General features: G+C 42.0%; 1 protein-coding gene across 1 annotated transcript in view; it reads right to left on the bottom strand.

Moving 5' to 3' along the window:
• Positions 1–22,771, bottom strand: part of LOC126441105 (E3 ubiquitin-protein ligase TRIM37-like) — a 224,858-nt gene that overhangs the window by 21,491 nt on the left and 180,596 nt on the right. Inside the window, exons 9-11 of the mRNA XM_050090679.1 lie at positions 20,896–21,041; positions 9,372–9,615; positions 9,170–9,284 (exon numbers count right to left, since the gene is read on the bottom strand). Coding sequence (XP_049946636.1) covers positions 9,170–9,284; positions 9,372–9,615; positions 20,896–21,041 — 505 coding nt within the window. The remainder of the gene's footprint in view (positions 1–9,169; positions 9,285–9,371; positions 9,616–20,895; positions 21,042–22,771) is intronic.

The raw sequence follows: 22,771 nt of genomic DNA, 5'->3' as shown, positions 1-22,771 counted from the left end.
CTGTACAGACGTTACTAGCACATGGATTCCTCTTCAAACTACATTGGAAGCGGTTGCTGTTAGGGTCCACCTGGACTCTGAGGTCACAGTTTGTAATCTTTATCTCCCTCCTGACAGGACTCTTACACCTGCTGCCTTAACTGCCCTTCTTCAGCAACTTCCTCCTCCCTTCCTCCTTCTTGGGGATTTTAATGCTCATCATCCCTTGTGGGGCAGCGCCTTTCCATCTAGTCGGGGTCTTCTCATAGACCAGTTTCTTAACGACTTGTGCCTTCTTAATGATGGCTCCCTTACTCATTTCAGTGCTGGTCATGGTACCTTTTCTGCCATTGATCTTTCTCTTTCTTCTCCCTCCCTCCTCCCTTCATTACACTGGTCGCCACATGACGACCTCGTGATAGTGACCATTTCCCGTTGATTCTCTTGCTCCCTTCCAGCTCCTGATGGACAGGTTACCTCGTTGGCCTTTCCAACGCACCGATTGGCTTCTATATACTGCACAGGTCATTTTTTCTCCCTCTTTGTTGGGTTGTATTGATGACGTCCTACGTGACGTGTCTGATGGGATTGTTTGCGCTGCTAGCATTGCTGAACTGTGCTCAACTGGACCATTTCGCCACTGGCAAGTCCCGTGGTGGAGTACGGCCATGGCCATTGCCATTGCCATCCATGATCGCCGTCGAGCTTTGCAACACCTTAAGAGGCACCCATCCATTGCCAAACTTATTACCTTTAAATGCCTTCGTGCTAAAGCCTGTTTCTTAATCAAACAGAGCAAATGGATGTGTTGGGAAAGCTTTGTTTCTTCCCTTGGTTCTATTGTACCTATGTCACGCGTATGGGCTACACTTTGCTCTCTCCAAGGTTGCCATCAGCAGTCTACCCTCCCGGGCCTTCACCTCCCGGATGGCCTTTGCACGGGCTCGTTGATTCTCGCAGAACATCTTGTGACCCATTCTGCAACAGCATCAGCACCAGCATCCTATCCGGCTGCTTTCCTTCACCAGAAACAGTGGGCCGAAGCTTCCGCCTTATGTTTCACCACCTTGTCAGTCAGAATCTTGCAACGAACCTTCTACTGAATGGGAACTTCTTTCTGCACTTTCTTCTTCTCATGATAAGGCCCCTGGCCCAGACTCCATTCATAACCAACTGCTTCAACATCTCAATGTTCCACAGCGGCAACATTTTCTCCGGGTGTTTAACCATATTTGGCTCCAGGGTGACTTCCCTTCTCAGTGGAGGGATAGAATTGTGGTTCCTGTCCTTAAGCCTGGTGAGAACCCCCTGTTTGTCGAAAGCTATCAGCCTATTAATCTGACAAATGTTGTTTGAAAGTTACTTGAACGGCTGGTAGCCCGTCGGCTCAGTTGGGTCCTCGAATCTTGATATATATTGTACCCTTACCAGTGTGGCTTCCAAGAGGGACGGTCTTCGATCAATCATTACTTATCTTGGAATCTGCAGTTCGGCAGGCTTTTTTCAGTGGCGTCATTTGCTTGCAGTATTTTTCGACCTTCACAAGGCCTATGACACGGCTTGGCGCCTTCACATCTTACTTCCACTTCATGACTGGGGTCTTCGGGGCCCACTCCCGATTTTTATCCGCCAGTTCCTGTTCCATCAGCTGTTCAGGGTTCGGGTTGGTACTGTTTTTAGTTCTCCACAGACCCAGGAGAATAGCATCCCACAGGGTTCCGTATTGAGTGTACTTCTTTTCTTCATTGCTATAGATGGACTTGTGGCCTCTGTCAGTCCTTTGGCCACCCCTGCTCTGTACGTGGATGATTTATGCATTTGGGTTAGCTCCTCTTCGATGGCCTCTGCAGAGCGGCAGCTCCAGGGAGCTATACAGCATGCCTCTGCAGGGGCCCTCTCACATGGATTTCAATTCTCTCCTTTAAAATTGCGGGTGGCCCACTTCTGTCACCGTACTACGATCCACCCCGATTCGGATCTCTATCTTGATGCACAACGATTACCTGTGGTCCCACAGTTTCATTTCCTGGGTCCTCTTTTCGATAACAAGCTCATTTGGCTGCCTCATGTCAGACTTCTGAAGGTAAGATGTTTCTGTGACCTCAATGTCCTTTGCTTCCTTGCCCACACCTCTTGGGATGCAGACCGCTCCATTCTTCTCCGCCTTTATCGGGCTTTAGTGCTGTCTCGCTTGGACTATGGTTCTCAAGTTTATGGCTCAGCTGCTCCTTCCACACTGCACCTCCTGGATCTGGTCCACCATTGTGGTATCCGTTTGGCCACCGGTGCCTTCCCTACTAGACCTGTTGATAGTCTCCTGGTTGAAGCTGGGATCCCCCCCCCCCCCCCCCCCCCTTACCTTCTCTTCAGAGGTCCCAGATTCTGGTTTCTTATGCAATCACTGTCCGCTCCTCTCCCACTCAACCTTCCTATACTATCCTGTTCCCAGACCTTGGATGTCACCCACCTGATTCCCACCCTCGGGCGGGCTTATCGGTTGCGCTCCGCCTTGCGTCTCTTTGCTGTGATTTTCAGCTACCTTCTTTGTCCTGTCTCCCACGTCCCCCCCCCCCCTCCTCCCACTCTGGTTAGTTCCTTGACCCCGAATTCGAATGGATCTCCACTGAGGTCCGAAAGTTTCCATTCGCTCAATGGTGTTCCGTTGTTTTTTCCACCGAATTTTATGGGAGTTTTGGGATGCTGTTGTTTTTTGCACCTATGGCTCTAAATCTATTGATCGTGTGGGATATGCCTTCACATCGTCTATTGGCATGGAAAATCATCTCCTGCCACCTACATATGGGGTGTTTACTGTGGAATTGATAGCAATTTCCCAGGCCCTTACCTTTATTAAATAGTCCCAACTCAACCGTGTTTTGTTATGTACGGACTCAATAAGTGGCCTTCTGGCTATTGACCAGTGTTTTTCATGCCATCCCTTGGTCTTGGCCATCCATGACCATCCCTCACTGTGCTGCTTGTTCCGTTGGCTTCCTTGGGTCCCTGACCATGTGGGTATCTCCCAGGTAATGAGCTTGCTGATCATTTGGCTGGGGGAGCAGTCACTTCTTACACCCCCCCTTCTCTGTACGGCTTCACATCAAATCCAACTTCGCACAATCATGGGCCAACTCTTGGGAGGCTACCTCTCTGTCTAATAAACTTCGTGTGATTAAGGTGACACCTGACCTGTGACGTTCTTCCTTCTGCCTCTCCCGAAAGACCTCAACCACCCTATGTTGTCTCCGCACATCAGCCATACCAGGCTGACCCATGGTTTTCTTTTGCATAATGAGCCACCCCCACTTTGTGGTTGCGGAGCCTTCCAGTCAGTAGCCCACATTTTGGTAGAATGCCCCCTTCTTTTGGCTCTACATACTAAGTACAGACTTCCCCGCACTTTACCTTTAATGTTGGCTGACGATTCCCAAACGGTCAAACTGGTTCTCAGTTTCCTCTGTGAAAGTGGTTTTTATTCTTAGTTTTAAGGATTTTAATCTCACTCTGGTGTTTGGGCAGGGTGGTGAGGGTTGGGGTGTCTCCCACTGTAAGCTGTGTTTGGAGATTCCTGACTCCTCTCCCTGGCCAAGATCCTCTTTTCTTTCCCTTTTGCTCTGTTTTTATCACTTTTTAGATTTGGCCAGCCTCCTTTTCCAATACTCACTTCTACATTCTAGCGGTTGAACACTTTTAAATAGCAGGTGGTCTTGCCTCTACTGCATCAGAGGTGTGATATTTTCTGCCTCTAGCAGAGCCTTGGGGTTGCTCTCTTGCTGGCTTCCCTCATTTTGTTTTTACCATTGACAACACGACTGCACTTTTACATTTTTTAGCCTTTTACCTTTTATCATTCTGACTTTTCTGAGATGTCAAACTGTCTGGATGGACCACATTTGCAATGAGAGACTGATGACCTTGCTGTTTGGTCCCTTCAACCCCAATCAACCATCCAACCAACCAACCAAATACAATCAACCATCCAACCAACCAACCAAATACAGATAAACTTTCCAGAATTTCCTAATCTTGAACCTTGCCTCACCACCATTCCTCAAATCCTTCAACATGAAAACCAACCTTACGTTTGCAGAAAGTATCACCCTCACATAAAATCTGATCTTGACTCCATAATCCTACCAGCTGACAAAAGACTCCAGCTCTGCAGTTATGAAATGCCGGACTAACCTTCAGACAGATATGTTCACTTATGAGCCCTGCCACAGTGATCCCATTTCAGAAACCCAGCAGGATCTGCAGCCCCTCCTCAAGTTCTTAGGTCCATCCCAGGACCACTCCCCTGAACCTAAATCTCTTCTCACCTCCACTAATCCCTGCACTCTTATGTTCTACATGCTTCCTAAAGTTCATAAACCAAACTACCCAGGATAACCCAACTAGGGCTCATTACTGTACCTGCATTGAGAGGCGCTCTGCTCTTGTGGACCAACAATTGACCCTATTTCCCATAACTTAACCTCCTATGTAAAAGACAAAAATCATTTTCTCCACTGACTCTTCACAGTTCCTGTTCCTCTAACCCCACAGTGCCCTGCCCATCACTCTCAATGTCACCTCCCTCTGCACTAACATGCCCAAAATTAATACCGATGCTGATAAATTATGAGATGTGGTTCTTTTGAACAGAAAACTGACTCATCGAATATGGATAAATAATTAATATTGGTACCTGACATGGTTTCATCATCTATATCATTTTCATTGTTGATATTGCCTTCTGGTCTTCCAGCGTGTGCACTGATGTGCTCACTAATATGCACTAACATGCCCAAAGCCCGTGGCATAGCAACTATTTAACACTACCTGTCCAATGTCCAACTGACTTCAAACCTACAACCTCCCTCCTGGTCACTATAATCAACTATATCCTCACCCACAATTCCTACTCCTTTGAAGGCATTACCTACAAACAAGTCCGGGTACCCTCATGGAGCCATACTGGGCCAACCCTCTCAAGTGCTATCTAGAGGAATCATTCCTCACTGCTCAGAATGATAAACCCCTCACCTGGTTTAGATTTATTGAAGACATCTTCATGAAAAAGACTGAGGGTGAGGACACATTATCCACATTCCCACATTCCTCCAGAGCCTCAACACGTTCTCCCCCATTTTCTCCACTGACTTGTCCTCAGCCCAACAATCCTCCTTCCTTGATGTCAACATCCACCTCAAGGATGGCTCCATAACACCTCCATCTGCATCAAACCTAGCAGCCAATAACAATGGCTCAACTTACTACCCATCCCATACCAAGAAGTCCCTTCCATACAGCCTATCCACCCTTGGTTATTGCATCTACAGTGACAAGCAGTCCCTCTCCAAATGTGCCAAGGGTCGCAATGAGGCCTTCATAGACCAAACTTACCCTTCCTCCCTTCCTAGTTTGTCCACTAACAGATCTCCCATGTCATGTGTCAGTCGCCTACCTCGCCCTCCACCCCCTCCCCCCACCCCCATAACCACTGGCCACCCACAAAAGGAGCACTCCTCTTGTGACTCAGTGCCAGGACTGGAGCAACTGAATCACATCCTCTGCCGGTGTTTTAACTGTCTCATGTCGTGTCCTGAGAATAGAAATATCCTCCTCACCCTTCCCACTGTGGTATTCCACATCTCACCTCATCCAACCTATGCATACTCTTGGTATGTCCCTACTCCATCCATGCTTCCAACCCCTTATCTCATGGCTCATATCCCTGCAGTACACCCAGATGCAAGACCAGCACCATACATCCTCTCGCTACCATCTACCCCAGTCCTGTCACAGGCATTTCCTACTCCATCAGAGACAGAGCTACCTGTTAAAGCTATCATGTGCTCTACCAAGAAAGCTGAAATCATCGTGCCACATTCTGCATGGTCATGACAAATAACAGGCTGTCTGTCCGCATGAGTGACCACTGTGAAACTGTGGCCAAGAGACAGCTGAGCCATTCAGTTGCTGAATATGCCACCAACACAATGTGCTTCATTTCAATGACTGCTTCACAGCTTGTGCCATATGGATTATTACCCCCAACATAAGACGTTCTGAATTTCCCTTCAACATATTCTTCATTCCCATAACCCCCCTGGGCTCAATCTCCGCCTACCTATCTCCTTCCCTGGTCCTACTCCGGTACTGTATCTTCCTTTGATCCAGCCAATGCACCCACATAGTAATCTCCCCTTCTCTACAATCTTCTCTCCTCTCCCTTTCCACCTCCAACCCCCCCCCCTCCCCCCCCCCCCCCAGAGCATAGCCTCCCCAATGTTGCACCCAGCAGCCCTATCCTGCCCCATCATGTCCTGTATGCTCACAAAAGGGAATGTCTCCCCCCACCCCTACCATATGATCTCTCTCTCTCTCTTTCCACCCCAGTGCCCCCCCCCCTCCCCCCACTACTCATTCCACCTAGACTGCTGTTCACATCAGACACGGCTGGGTCTAAATGCCCGGAGGAAGTGGTCGTGCGTGTGTTAGTTGGTGGCTTGTGAATGTGTGTGTGTTTTCTACTTTGGAAGAAGGACTTTGCCTCAAAACTTAAATACTCAGTTTCTTTTTTTCAATTTAATTTAATTTTTTATTTTTTAGTTCTGCCCATCTGGCCCTCAACACCTGCTTTTCTGTGGTGAGTAGCATTCTATCCTTCCCGTACTGTTTTTAAATAAAAATAAGACAAATACCTCTTCCACAGCATTGCATCATATAACTCCTTCAAAGTGAACTCAGATATTTTGTTGTTAATGCTGGACCCAGAACTTCATATCTAACTAACAACTAATAAGGCTCATTGATGTACTAGAAACAAAATAACCAAACACGTAGGGTTGGCCATGATGAGTTGAAGGCCATGAGCAAACTTATAAATGATGGATTACAGATATTATGTTCCTTAACAAGCAAACAAAAAAGTCTTGTATGTCAACCATCAACTCTCAAAGTTTGTCAGGCCTTGTGCTTAGTATTTATGACGTCAGAGCTACTGAACTATGTGTTGTACAATGATATAATTTTGTACATACATTCAGCAGCATATGTGCCAATTGTCTGCAAAATGTGTTGAAAATGGAATTAGTAGTAATGACATGCATGATGCAGCAGTTTTTCACATATCTCACTGTTCATGACATCATATCTCCTGAACTGTGTGTCATACAATGATATAATATTGTTCGTACATTCAGCAGCATATGTGATACTGCCTGTGCAATTTATTATGAATTGAGTTACTAGCAAAGAATTAATAAATTTAAATGCCTTACATAATGCAACAGTTCTTTATGCATCTCATTGTTCATGACATCATATCTCCTGAACTGCGTATCGCACAATGATGTAATTTTGCACTTACATTCAGTTGGTATTTGTGGATTCCGTCAGTAAAATGTGTCATGAGTACAGTTAGTAGTAAAGAAGTGATAAATTACAATGTCATGCCTCAAGTGGTACTTTTATTGTATGAGCAGCGGAAAAGAAATAAGCGATAATCTTTTTCTTTCATAATTTTGTAGGGGTTGTCAGTGAGAAAAAATTCCGTCAAGGTATGAAATTATATGTAGAGTTTGTTGCAAGTCACTAAGTGCCCTCATTCTCAAATACTGGATCAATAAAGTCTGAGAATACAGATGCTGTAGGCTACGCTGCTTTTTCACCCCCATCCCTCTGGTAGGTAGGTGGTTTTTAAACCCACGGTAATTGTTGCCTGACAGTAAGGTATATGTGTACAAAGTGTAGTTGAAAAATCGGTCATGTATGGATTTGTGCATAAGGTTACTGAAAACTTGTTAAAGATTATAGGGAGCAGATATAATACCAAAATACAAAATACAAAACGTTTTGAGCCAAAACATTATGACCACTATAAGTCTGTATTTCACCTAGTGGCATGGAGGGCACATGACAGTAAGAAAAGTATACAAGTGGAGCAGAGATGAATGTGGAATCATTCTGGCAGTTATAGCAGCTGCAAATGGGAAGTCCATTGACATAAATGACTGACAAAGGCAGATTGCTATACCTGGAAATGAGCACCTGTGAAATGACAACGCTGGTCAGATGTTTGTGAGCTGCTGTCACAAGCATCTATGTGGTTGATGGACGGTGAAACCAAGAATAAGCAACAAGGTGTTAGATGTCCATGCCTCATCACAGATCACGGAGGTCAGAGACTTGTACGATGCCAGTGGGTAAAACAGGATAGGCAGTGATCTGTGGCGAATATGGTGACAGTATGAAGCTGGTGCAGGCACAAGTGTTGAGCACACCATTCATTGCACACTGCTGAACTACAGAAGCAGCTGACCCCTATGTGTCCTGATGTTTACCTAACATCATTAGTTACTACTGCAGTGAGCGTGGGACAAGTAGATTGGATTGTGGATCAACAGAAACATGTCATCTGGTTGGATGAATTGCCTTTCTTGTTACACTAGATTGATGGTCGTGTCTGGATCACTGTCATCCAGATGAAAATCTGCTTGAAACATGCACTGCACCAATGACGCAAGCCGGTAGGGGCTGGTATTCACCTGGACATCCAAGGGCCCTTTGGTAGTAACTGAAGGCATTGGGACAGCTGTGTACTAACTGAGCATTATCGCAAACCATCTGCATCCCTTCATGCTTGATGTTTTCCCTGATGGCAATGATTTCTTTCAGCAGGATAACTGTCCGTATCACAAGGCCAGAATCATGCTGCAGTGGTTTGGGAGGCATGACATTGAATTCATATTGATGTCTTGGCCACAAAATTTTTATTTGCTCTAAACCTGATGGAGAACATCTGAGCCACTATTGGGCAGCAGCTCTGGGGCTGTAAACCACCAGCCCATAATTTACAAGAACTGCATCACTTACACATTGACATCTGGTGTCACACACCTCCAAAAACCCACCAAGGACTTATCGAACCCATGCCATGCAGAATTGCAGAGGTATTGTATACTGGTGGTGGACAGACACACCATTAAGCAGGTGGTCATAATATTTTGGCATGTCATTGTGTCTTTCAGAAAGAAAAAAAGAAAAGCATATTTAGTTATGAGAGATGGTTCTTTTGAACAGAAAATTGACTCATCAAATAATCAATGGATACAAAATTAATACTGATGCTGATAAATTATGAGATGTGGTTCTTTTGAACAGAAAACTGACTCATCGAATATGAATAAATAATTAATACTGGTACCTGACATGGTTTCATCATCTATATCATTTTCATTGTTGATATTGCCTTCTGGTCTTCCAGCGTGTGCACTGATGTGGTCACTAATATCACTAAATCCATCGTTGTCACTCAGCTCCTAATAATCAAATTTCACACTTTCAGTTTAGTTTATTATATTATATTGATACACACAATTATAATAACTTTAGTAATGAGAAATTACCTCTGAATCTGTGCTGCTGTTACTGGACACTCTCTCTGTCATGCTTATCAAGTTCACAGGCAAATCCAATGACAGAAATTCATCACAGTTTCTCAAAGTGATTGGAACTGAATCTGTCATTTTGAAAACTGACAGCTTTGGCACAGTTGAACTATTTCCAGTGGTGCTGACTTCATTTAAATGGTTCCCCTTAGGCAGTTTATTACTTTCTTCTGGCAGTCTGTTTTGAACGTTATCATCATTTCTACAAAACAATCCAGACAGTGACATGTACTGACAATAAGTATTGTAGTTAAAATATATGAATCACAACACAACATTTCTATCTGATGGTGGATTTAGCTCCTCATGAAGAAAGAATAAGCAAGTTAATGGTCATTTCAGTTCATTTACAATGATTTGTTGTGTCTAGTGGTTTTCAAATTGTATTTTGAGACAGTTTTGGAGCCTGCATGAGGACATCATGCAGGAATAAAGGTCTGACACATAGCAAAAGTGTTTTCAAATGTAGATTAAAGAATTTCACATTAACAACTCCTTCTAAATAGAGGAATTCTTTAACACAAATAATTATTCATTTACAAAATAACCTGTTGCCATATAATTTTTTTTCACATTTTCCTTTTCTTTTTAAATTAGCGTTCTACAATTGTTCGGTTGACACTTTACACATAACAGTGTTTATCATGAATTTGACCAATGGAACACACAATTACAACATTAGCCTATCTCTCCTTTTTTTTGGGAAAATGTATTATGTATTCTTGTTTTATGCACGTTCAACATCATTGAGGATTTCCTCGCTGTAGATCTGTGGAACAAAAGGTGTGTGTGTGTGTGTGTGTGTGTGTGTGTGTGTAAACATTCCACATGGGAAAAATATATCTAAAAACAAAGATGATGTAACTTACCAAACGAAAGCGTTTGTATGTTGATAGAGACACTAACAAACACAAACACACACACAAAATTTAAGCTTTTGCAACCCACGGTTGCTTCATCAGGAAAGAGGGAAGGATGGATATGTGTGTGTGTGCGAGTGCATACCTGTCCCTTTTTCCCCATAAGGTAAGTCTTTCCGCTCCCGGGATTGGAATGACTCCTTACCCTCTCCCTTAAAACCCACATCCTTTCGTCTTTCCCTCTCCTTCCCTCTTTCCTGATGAAGGATTGCGAAAGCTTGAATTTTGTGTTTGTTTGTGTGTCTATCAACATACCAACGCTTTCGTTTGGTGTGTGTGTGTGTGTGTGTGTGTGTGTGTGTGTGTGTGTGTGTGTGTGATATATATCTAAAAACAAAGATGATGTGACTTACCAAACGAAAGCGCTGGCACGTCGATAGACACACAAACTAACACAAATATACACACAAAATTCTAGCTTTCGCAACCAACGGTTGGTTCATCAGGAAAGAGGGAAGGAGAGGGAAAGACGAAAGCCTCATTTTCATAATCTGCCACCACAAAACCACTCCTTTTAATACATTTACACGCAGTTTTTTCGAAATTTTCCCGAATTTCTCCATCCTTTAACGTGTTTTGGCGGCAACACAACCACCTAACCTTTGTGTACATCGTTGTCTACCAACCCAAGTTCACCACAGGATCAACATAGCCCAGCTTTAACCAACACTTTTCGCCTTTTTTCACAACAGATCTCCAGTTCACCTTTATCTCTCCCCATATATTTATATTTTCATTTTCATTTCAGCCTCATGTTACACTTTCCACCTTCTAATACCATGTCACCCTCACAACACCCCCACAATGATCCCATTAAGTTTTATTTACATTCCCTCCGCAAACATGCCTTCACCCTAGCCAGATTACGCTTGCATATTTTATTTTCTCAGGCTTGACTGACATTTGGCATTACCCCCAAAGTCCTCACACTTAAAGTTCCCAACTCTGGCTGCAACCCTTCTTTCCATCAGTCCCTATACCAGTTCCAAACTGAACAATCCATTGCCCTCACCCACCTAATCCTCCTCCTACACATCAACTCAGCCAATGAACACACCCGTCAACTCCTATCCTTAATAAAAGTCCTCAATCTTTCCTCTCCCACATCCACACCGGCTGTTCAGAGCATCCTCCTTCTGGCCAACCGCAAATTAGAACAGCATGCCACCCTTCACCTCAAAAAACTATCCAATCTCCTGGTTTCCCACCTCCGGAAAGGCAACTCACTCACCCTTCACAACCTTTCCAGCAAACCTCAACCTCCTCTCATTGCACACAAACCCAGTCTCTCCCATCTACTCAATCTCCCACTTCCAGCTCCACTCCCTCCAAAACCTCAAAATTCCAATCAACACAATCTGGAACCACAACACCCTAATTCAGTAGTTAACCTTTCCTCCAAACCTCTCTCCCAATCCGAAACCTCTGTCCTATCCAAAGGCCTCACCTTCAGCCCCACTCCCAGATTCAACCAAACAGCCCTCGTCAAAGATTTACTGTCCTACACTCCTACTCTCTGCTGGAAATATCACTTTGCCATGAAGAAAAATGATCCTAATCCTACTCCTAATGATCCAACTCCCCAAGACACTATCCAAACTGTACCCTGCCTGGAACAGTTCCGTCCTCCATCACAGCGGGACCCACCTCTTCTTCCTCAAAATCACCCTCTCCAAACCTTCCAGGAATTTCTGACTGCCAGCCTTGCCTCTCAATCCTTCTTAAAAAACCTTAATCCTACTCCCAGCATCACCACTGCTGAAGCCCAGGCTATCCGTGATCTGAAGGCTCACCGATCCATCGTCATTCTTCCGGCGGACAAGGGTTCCATGACCGTGGTACTTGATCGTCAGGAGTATGTGGCTGGGGGACTGCGTCAGCTTTCAGACAACACCACATACAAAGTTTGCCAAGGTAATCCCATTCCTGATGTCCAGGCGGAGCTTCAAGGAATCCTCAGAACCTTAGGCCCCCTACAAAACCTTTCACCTGACTCCATCAACCTCCTAACCCCACCGACACCCCACACCCCTACCTTCTACCTTCTTCCTAAAATTCACAAACCCAATCATCCCGGCCGCCCCATTGTAGCTGGTTACCAAGCCCCCACAGAACGTATCTCTGCCTACGTAGAGCAACACCTTCAACCCATTACATGCAGTCTCCCATCCTTCATCAAAGACACCAACCACTTTCTCGAACGCCTGGAATCCTTACCCAATGTGTTACCCCCGGAAACCATCCTTGTAACCATTGATGCCACTTCCTTATACACAAATATCCCGCACGTCCAGGGCCTCGCTGCGATGGAGCACTTCCTTTCATGCCGATCACCTGCCACTCTACCTAAAACCTCTTTCCTCATTACCTTAGCCAGCTTCATCCTGACCCACAACTTCTTCACTTTTGAAGGCCAGACATACCAACAATTAAAGGGAACAGCCATGGGTACCACGATGGCCCCCTCGTACGCCAACCTATTCATGGGTCGCTTAGAGGAAGCCTTCTTGGTTACCCAGGCCTGCCAACCCAAAGTTTGGTACAGATTTATTAATGACATCTTCATGATCTGGACTCACAGTGAAGAAGAACTCCAGAATTTCCTCTCCAACCTCAACTCCTTTGGTTCCATCAGATTCACCTGGTCCTACTCCAAATCCCATGCCACTTTCCTTGATGTTGACCTCCACCTGTCCAATGGCCAGCTTCACATGTCCGTCCACATCAAACGCACCAACAAGCAACAGTACCTCCATTATGAAAGCTGCCGCCCATTCCACATCAAACGGTCCCTTCCCTACAGCCTAGGTCTTCGTGGCAAACGAATCTGCTCCAGTCCGGAATCCCTGAACAATTACACCAACAACCTGACAACAGCTTTTGCATCCCGCAACTACCCTCCCGACCTGGTACAGAAGCAAATAACCAGAGCCACTTCCTCATCCTCTCAAACCCAGAAACTCCCACAGAAGAACCACAAAAGTGCCCCACTTGTGACAGGATACTTTCCAGGACTGGATCAGACTCTGAATGTGGCTCTCCAGCAGGGATACGACTTCCTCAAATCCTGCCCTGAAATAAGATCCATCCTTCATGAAATGCTCCCCACTCCACCAAGAGTGTCTTCCCGCTGTCCACCTAACCTTCGTAACCTCTTAGTTCATCCCTATGAAATCCCCAAACCTTCTTCCCTACCCTCTGGCTCCTACCCTTGTAACTGCCCCCTGTGTAAAACCTGTCCCATGCACCCTCCCACCACCACCTACTCCAGTCCTGTAACCCGGAAGGTGTACACGATCAAAGGCAGAGCCACGTGTGAAAGCACCCACGTGATTTACCAACTGACCTGCCTACACTGTGACGCATTCTATGTGGGAATGACCAGCAACAAACTGTCCATTCGCATGAATGGACACAGGCAGACAGTGTTTGTTGGTAATGAGGATCACCCTGTGGCTAAACATGCCTTGGTGCACGGCCAGCACATCTTGGCACAGTGTTACACCGTCCGGGTTATCTGGATACTTCCCACTAACACCAACCTATCTGAACTCCGGAGATGGGAACTTGCTCTTCAATATATCCTCTCTTCCCGTTATCCACCAGGCCTCAATCTCCGCTAATTTCAAGTTGCCGCCACTCATACCTCACCTGTCATTCAACAACATCTTTGCCTCTGCACTTTCGCCTCGACTGACATCTCTGCCCAAACTCTTTGCCTTTTAATATGTCTGCTTGTGTCTGTATATGTGTGGATGGATATGTTTGTGTGTGCGAGTGTATACCCGTCCTTTTTTCCCCCTAAGGTAAGTCTTTCCGCTCCCGGGATTGGAATGACTCCTTACCCTTTCCTTCAAAACCCACATCCTTTTGTCTTTCCCTCTCCTTCCCTCTTTCCTGACGAAGCAACCATTGGTTGCGAAAGCTAGAATTTTGTGTGTATATTTGTGTTTGTTTGTGTGTCTATCGACGTGCCAGCACTTTCGTTTGGTAAGTCACATCATCTTTGTTTTTAGATATATTTTTCCCACGTGAAGAGCCTCTTCCAGACTTTAACATGCAACATTACTTCAGTTAGTCACATCTGTGTTGCTCCTGTAAGTTTTCTACTGTCATCTATAAACCTCAAATTATATCATTACTTTGGTCTTTTCTTATCTTTCGGAATCAAACAAAGGACTTCTTTCTTCCATCTACCACTCATTTGACTGGCTACATGTCCTACCCACTTCCATTCCTTATCATTATGACCAAAACTACATCTTCTTTCCAATAGAGCTCCAAGGTCATTGGTTTCTTTTCCCAACTCTCCTATTATTCCTCATCATGCACCTCTCCATCGATTGTTGAGTAATCCTCAGTTTTGGGCATTTTCTGTATTAAAAGTCCATGTCTCACTGCTACTAGTCAGAACTATCAATACATACAACTGTAAAGTTCCTTTTACATGCATGTCATAAGTTTCATTCTGAAAACTCAGTTCAGTCTCTGAAAAAAATCTCCAGGATTCTCCTAATTTCTTCTCTGCTGATGTCTTTTTCCTGTCAATCCACAGATTCTTTTCAACTGCTCTCAATACAGCAACTCATCATTGATTAAATTTGGAATTAATACAGTATCTTTCTCCATGTTTTGGTTGTATAGCATTTTTAAACAAAGTGTCCCAAATTCTTACAGAAACGAGAATTGGTCAAAATTAGGAAAAAGACCCATAAAGCATATGTCTGAAAACAAATAAGAAATGTAGAATACTGGTCATTAGGGTCATACTGGGTCATTAGGGTGAGGATGGAGATGTACATAGGAGAAAGATTCTGGGATGGTCTTAGTTGAGTAAGGATTGGAGGTTATGTTGAACTGCTGGGATGGGATCACTATGGCAGAGCTTGAGAATGGAGAAGATAGACTGTTGACAGAAACCTTCTTTCAAGTAGTCACTGCAATTCATCATGACACTGGTGAACCTTTATCTGCAGGGAGTATGATTAAGTGAGGCCCTATGTTGAGGTTGCAAATGACTGTACTTTGTTCTGATGAGAGAGATATCTGTGTTCTTGGGAAAGGACCTGGGGAGAACACTGAGGCCAAAATGGAGATAAAGAATTCATGAAAGGTGACCAGGGATAGTTAGGTTGTTGACATCATGATTTTGGTAGTATGAAATGGGAAATGCTAGGTTCAATGTTACGATTAGGTTGACTTTGGATGGAGGGTCTAAAAGCAAAGAAGTGTTTCTACTTTAGGCATTGGGAGGAGAGTCGGTCTTTGATGAGTCCAGCATGAACTTGGATGTGGGGCTTAAGGTGAAGCCTTTGAATAAGACTGAAGTGTATGTAGGGTTGAGGTTTTTTATGTTGACAACAGTCTTTTGGATTTACTTCAGCTCTGGGTCTTGTGGAATATTGAGGGGCTGGTTTGTGGCAAATGAAAAAGACCAGCAAGGCAGGGTCTGAATGCTATTAGGGATTGATGAAGAAGTTCACTAAGAGCAGGATAGGTGCTGTTGGATAGTGGTCCTTTGAAGCAGAAGTAGGATGTCAATATATCTGGTAATTTTGAAGGTGGGGTTTGGACTGTTCTTCCACGTATTGGAGGGCAAATGTTTAAATTTGGGAGATATAGTGTTGGTAGTGGGAACTGCACAGTAAAAGTATTTTGAAGAGGGAGCACAGGTTGTTCTGGGATGCTTGCACCATGCAGTTTTGTTCAGTATTAGGTTTGTGAGGAATAGAGACTGACGAAATTTGAAAATTTGAAGGCCACTGTGAAAGGAGAGCTGTGATCCAGAGAAGGGAACTTTTATGGTTAGATTGTTGGATGGATTCAATGGTTTAGACAGCATTTATGGAACAGGCTGTGGGATGGGGTTTTAGCTAGGAATAGGGATACTTTTGTGATAGATGGGGCAGGGGTCCATTTGAGATGGGATGTCACTCGGGAAAGAAGAATACAGTATGAAGTAGATGCATGAGATGGACAAATGGAAGCATTAAATGGTTGTAAAGGGAATATGAGTAATAGGGTACAGGTTTGGGGAATGAGAAGCCCAGAAAAATTGTGCTGAGGGCTATAGGATAATTCTGTGATGTCAAGGTATTCAATTGGGCATTATTTGTTGTCATACAGGGGGGAAGAAATAGTACACATAAGCTTATGATGGGAGAAATTTGTGAGGAGTGGTAGGTCAATTTCAAGATGAAATGTAGTAATTGATAGTTTAACTGCGATTTGGCTGAGTGGTTCATAAGATAGTGTACGCTACAGTGAAACTACAGGGTGTTGCAAGAGCCATACTCAGCCTTCTGGTTGGGGTAGTGATGTGTGCATGTAACAAAGATGAGGAGAAAAATATAGGAAGAGATACAGTCAGCAAATTCAGGAGAGATAAAGCAGATGTAAAAGATGAGACAGTAACAATGTATGGGTGACATGAGGTTTAGGATGTAAGAGAGCCACTAGAGAATACAGATATGGCGAGGAAAGTTCTAGTCAAATGTGAATCACTTAGAAGGGTTGAGTAATCAACAGGCAGACGAAAAAGAATGAAAACTTTGCAACCGCCCCCCCCCCCCTCGCTCTCTCTCTCTCTCTCTCTCTCTCTCTCTCTCTCTCTCTCTCTCTCTCTCTCTCACACACACACACACACACACACACACACACACACACACACACACTGTTGGGTGGAGAGTGTGGGTGCTGTGGTTTAGTGGAGACTGAGGCTAAGAGGGGAGGGTTGCTGGAGCAATGGAGCAAAGGACATGTAAGGATAACTGCCATATGCATACTTCAGAAAAGCTGGTGCTGGACAGGATGATTCAAATGACACAGGTTGTGAAGCAGGAAGTGCACTGAGCATGTTGTGCTAAGCAGTGTGTTCTGGCGCTGGGTGAGCAATTCTACTATTGGCAATGGTCATTCATTATGGTCGACAGCTGATTACTGGTAATGCCCACATATGTTGTGCAGAAATTGCAGCATGGTGTTTTCACAGGCGACCCTGCCCCTGATGAAATAGGATAAGTCTATGAAAGGACTTGAGCAGAATATGCTGCATGGTGAATTCGGCAGGTCTTGCACCTCAGTCTCTGGCAGGGATACGATCCCTGTGGCAAGTGATTGGAAGAGGGAGTGACATAAGGATGAACCAGGTGAGCAGCAGGATACCACTTCAGCAGGGTGGAAAGGATTCTGGGTAGGATGTCTCTCATTTTCATGCATGATGATAAATAGTCCTGTCAAGAGAGCTATCATGCAGTACACCAAGTAGAAGTACTGCCAAAGTGATTCTACATTTCCTTACATTCACTAAGTGAGTATACTTTCCCATAAATAAAAGCATCTTGAGCAAATATTTCAGAATATTGGTGACCCTGCCTGCTGCTTCATTTACTGGTAAACAAGCTTAATGCCTGTTGCTTCCCCACATAGACTATATGGTCTGAACAGACTTTTTTTTCTTTTTCTTTAGTTGGATTTGTATGTTGTTACACCAATTTCTCACATCTAAATCTACACACTGTGCAAAAAATTGATTCTGGTAGTTAGAACTACAAAAATTGATAATTGGTTTCTTGATCACAAATAAAACATGTGTTTCAGAATTCCTAGAAATTAAACTCCTAAGGGAGTAAAATAGGGTATCAAAGTTTATTTGAGCAAAAAAGCATTATTAAAGAACTACTGAAGTATTGTCAAAGAACTACTGAAGTGCCAATTAAATCTAAGGAAGCTGATATCTAACTTCCACAGTTAGAATTTTTTTAAAAAAAGAAAGAAATAGGTGTTTCAGTGTTTTTGGAAAATAAGTCTCTAAGGGGATGAAATAGGAAATGAACAGAGCTATGAAAATATTTCATTAAGACAGTATTTCTAAATCTAAATCTATGAAAATTTGTATTTGGGTTCTTGATTAGAAATGTTAAGTGTTTCAGCGATTTAGAAATTTCAGCACCTAAGGGGGTCAAAAAGGGATGAAAAGTTTTATGGAAGTGATTCATTACAAAAGCATTTTTGAAGATAAATATATGAAAATTAGTATTTGGCTTCTCACTTAGAAATAAAAAAAGAATATGTTTCTGTGTTTTTGAATTTAAACTCTTAAGGGAGTGAAATAAATGATTCCATAATGAAATAATTGCATAAAAACTTTCCTCCCCTATTTCACATCCTTAGAGATTTTTTTTTTATTTATTTTTTTTTTTTTTTTAAAGATGAAACGTGTTTTCTTTTTTGAGCGAGAGGCCAAATAAAAATTGCCTTGGGCTTTTATAAAACTTTGCATCCCTTATTTCACCCCCCTTTGCTATTGAATTTCCAAAAACAATGAAGCATATTTTTTTTTTAAATTTCTGATCAAGAAGCGAAATACCGGTTTTCGTAGTTCTGTCTTCAAAACTGCCTTAACGGTGACATTTTTAAAAAACCCTTCATCCCCTATTTCAACCCCTTAGGAGCAGAATTTTGAAAAATTCCTTCTTAAATGATGCCAACTGTATAACATCAACACCCTCTCAAAATTTAAAGTTTTTGTACCCAGTGGTTTGAACTGTCATCCCCTATTTCATGCCCTTTAGGATTGAATTTCCAAAAATACTGAAACACACATTTTTGTATTTCTAACTGAGACATGAAATACAAATTTGCATATATTTAGCTCTAGAAACGCTTTCATAATGACAGATTTTCATTAAACTCATCATCACCTACTGAACCACCTTAGTGGCTGAATTTCCAAAAATGCTGAAGCATATGTATTTTTTATTTCTGATTGAAAAGTCAAGATATCAACATTTATGGTTCTAGCTTCAAAATTTTTCCAAAAATCCTTCATCCCCTACTGCACCTCTTCGAGGTTGAAATTCCACAAATGCCAAAATACATAATATTTTTTTAAATTTCTGACCAAGATGCCAAATACCAATTTTTGTAGTTCTATCTTCAAAATTGCCTTAATAGCAACATATTTTCACAAAACTCTTCATCTCCTATTTCACATCCTTTAGGGATAGAATTTCAAAAAATCCCTTCTTAAACAACACCTACAGTATAAGATCAACACCCTCTGCAAATTTCAAGTTTCTATCCTTAGTGGTTTGGGCTTGGTAATGAGTCAATCAGCCTTTTACATATAGAGATTATGAGGCAGAATTTCTGCCATTACACACCTCCAGAAGGTGAAATGTGTCATATTGCTGACAGACTAATGTAAAAGTAAAAGTGATACTCTTTATAGCTTTTGAAACTAATAGTTTCTTCCTCTGGGAGGAGATAGAGATATTGCTGGGGAAGGTTAAAGAGAAAGGCAAGTCACTCTGACCTCAGAATGAGAGAAACCCACCAGTACTGAGGATGAGGATGGGCAAAGATGAATTCGAAACACTATGCCAGGTTCAGTCCACAGATAAAAAGAACAGAATTAACCAAGAATAGGCCCAGGAGAGCGTACAAATGCAGGGATGTGTGGGAGAGCAAGTTCCTTTCTCTTGAGTTTAAGGGAACTAGAGTCAGATGCGAGGATCCGAACAGCTTTGATGGTGTAGCAAGCAGTCAGTTTAAAGCTTATTTAGCAACTGGGTACTGTGTGTGCCCAAGGTGGATAATTTTTCTGTGCTCATTCATTTGCTCAACTGGTTTAATGGTTTTCATTCCAATATAAAATACTGTTTATTGGAGACAGTTAGTTGATAAACAACATGCATAGCTTCACAAGTTACTGTGCCTTTCATACGGTTAATATCATTTACAGAGAACAACCATAGTCCTGTAAATTTCAGTGCAGTACTCCTGATATTATTTTCATTTTTGATGAAAATTTGTCTTCCTTTGCAACATATTAGATACTAATAGTCCAAATTTCTTTGAGATAATTACATATTGTTAAAGATACTACATATTATCATGTCTTGGTTGTCAACTGAGAATGTGGCATAATGATGAATGCTTTTCAGAAACCTAGGAAGATGGGATCTAGCCATTTACCTACACCTGCTATTTGCAAGATATCTTATGGTAAAACTCAATGTGTGTTTCAGACAACTAAGTTTTTTTTTCTATCTCTACAACATAATCCTCTTTCCCTCTAAAAGTTGTTAAGTCTTCAAGTGTTGAATATGGTTTACAATCGTGCAACAGATGAATGTTAGGACACTGATCTATAATAGTGTGTACATGTTTCCTTACCCTTTCACTTCTTTAAGGCCAAAATAGTCATACATTATTGTGATGGGGATTTATTTAAACTTAACAGGATGAGAATTTTCTTGGACTGCACAGTATTATCTATTTATGCAGCATGCTATCTATGCCTGTACTTCTAGAGAGAAATATGGAGAAATTTAGTGAAGTGAGCTGTCTGTCACATATCCTATGAACAATTAAAGAACGTTGATTTGTAATGAAATGTCAAAGAAAGGCAATAGTGATTTTACAGTATGTACTATACAGTTATCAGCAATCTTGGTGGCTGGAGTTATGAAATACTAGCTAATTGTTAATCTCATTAAGTATGGGCTAACTGATTTAAAATATATGTAAAACAAATGAAAATAAAATATAAAACTTACACATTCTCTGCCTCATTATCAACTGAATGTTCATTATCACCATCAGAGTTCGATGTTATGATAGATTTGCTGTGTATTGTAGTTTCTGCATCATCATGACCTCTTGTAGCTGATATGTTGTTCCGTGAAATTTCAATTCTCAGTCTCTGAAAAGAAGGCAAGTAATTAATTAAAATGTGTGTGTGTTTTTTGTCCCCTAAGCAATATTTCTTTATATCTAACTGAAAAATGAAATACCAATTTTCATAAATTTAGCTTTGAAATTTTTTTAATGTAATGAAATATTTTTTTAAAAAAATGTTCATCCTCTACTACACTCCCTTGGGGGTTGAATTTCCAGAAACACTGAAACATGTATCGTTTTATTTCTAACTGAGAAGTCAAATACCAACTGTCACAGATGTAGCATTAAAAATCCTTCAGTAGTTCTTTATTTTCAAAAAACCTTTTATCAATTAATTTACCCCCTTAGTGGACGAATTTCCAAACATGCTGAAAAAATTTTTATTTTCTGGCTGAGAAACCAGAAACCAGTTTTCATAGATCCAGCTTCAAAATTCCCTTAATCGTGACATACTTTCAAAGAGCATTTCATCCCTTATTTCACCCCTTTAGGAGTGGAATTTTGGACAGTCCCTTCTTAAAAGATGCCTGCAGTGTAAGATCCACATCCCCTCCAAACTTCAAGTTTCTACCCTTAGCAGTTTGGGCTGGGCGGTAATGAGTCAGTGAATCAGTTTGACCCTATTTCACCCCCTTACGGGATGAATTTCCAAAAAGAGTGAAACGTATTTTTTCATCTCTAACTGAGAAGCCAAACAACAATTTTCAAAGATTTAGCTATAAAAATACTTTCACAGTGAAATATTTTCATACAATATTTCACCCTCTATTTTACCGCTTATGAGTTTAAGTTCTAAAAACAGTGGCATGTGCATGTTTTATTTCTAACAGAGAATACAAATCCTCATAGACTTCAAAAATACTTATACAATGAAATATTTGCGTAAAAACTTTCATCCTCTGTTTCACCCCCATAGGGGCTGAATTTCCAAAAAATGTGAAACACATTTTTTAAAATTTGTAATTGAGAAGCCAATTTAAATTTTCATAGATTTAGTTTAAAAATGCTTTCTTAGTAAAATATTTTCATAAAAAATGTCATCCCCTATTTCACCCCCTAATAGGCTCAATTTCCAAAAACACTGAATCATGTATCTTTTTATTTGCAACCAAGAAGTCAAACACCAATGTTCACAGATGTAGCTTTAAAAATACTTTAGTATAGTAACAACATATTTTCATGAAAAGATTTCACCCACTATTTCACCCCCATAGGGTTAAAGTTCCACAAGTGCTGAAACACATATTTCTTTATTTTTGACCAAAAAACCAAATACCAATTTTTGTAGGTCTAGCTTCAAAATTGCTTTGATAGCATCATAAAAAAAAGAAGCCATCATCTCCTATTTTGCTCCATTCAGTTGGAATTTTGAAAAATACCTTCTTAAACAATGCTTACAGTATAAGCTCCACACTTTCTCCAAGTTTCAAGTTTCTAACTTTAGCAGTTTGGGCTGGGTGGTGAGTCAGTCAGGCAGGCAGGACACTGCCTTTTATATATCGAGATACATACCATGCTACTTTATTCTGTGCAAATAACTGATGCAATCTATATCCTTCAGAATCTGCTTACTGTATTCATCTCTTGGTCTCCCTCTCTGATTTTTACCCCCTCTATTTCCCTCCAGTACTAAATTGATGACCTCTTGATGTGTCAGAATGTGTCCTATCAACCAATTCCTTCTTTTTGTCAAGTTGTGCCACAAACTTCTTGTCTCCCACATTCTGTTCAGTACCTCCTCATTTGTTACAC

The sequence above is a fragment of the Schistocerca serialis genome, chromosome 1, assembly GCF_023864345.2.
Source record: "Schistocerca serialis cubense isolate TAMUIC-IGC-003099 chromosome 1, iqSchSeri2.2, whole genome shotgun sequence".
In the NCBI taxonomy this organism is placed as follows: Eukaryota; Metazoa; Arthropoda; class Insecta; order Orthoptera; family Acrididae; genus Schistocerca; species Schistocerca serialis.
This window is presented reverse-complemented; position numbering and strand designations above follow the sequence as displayed.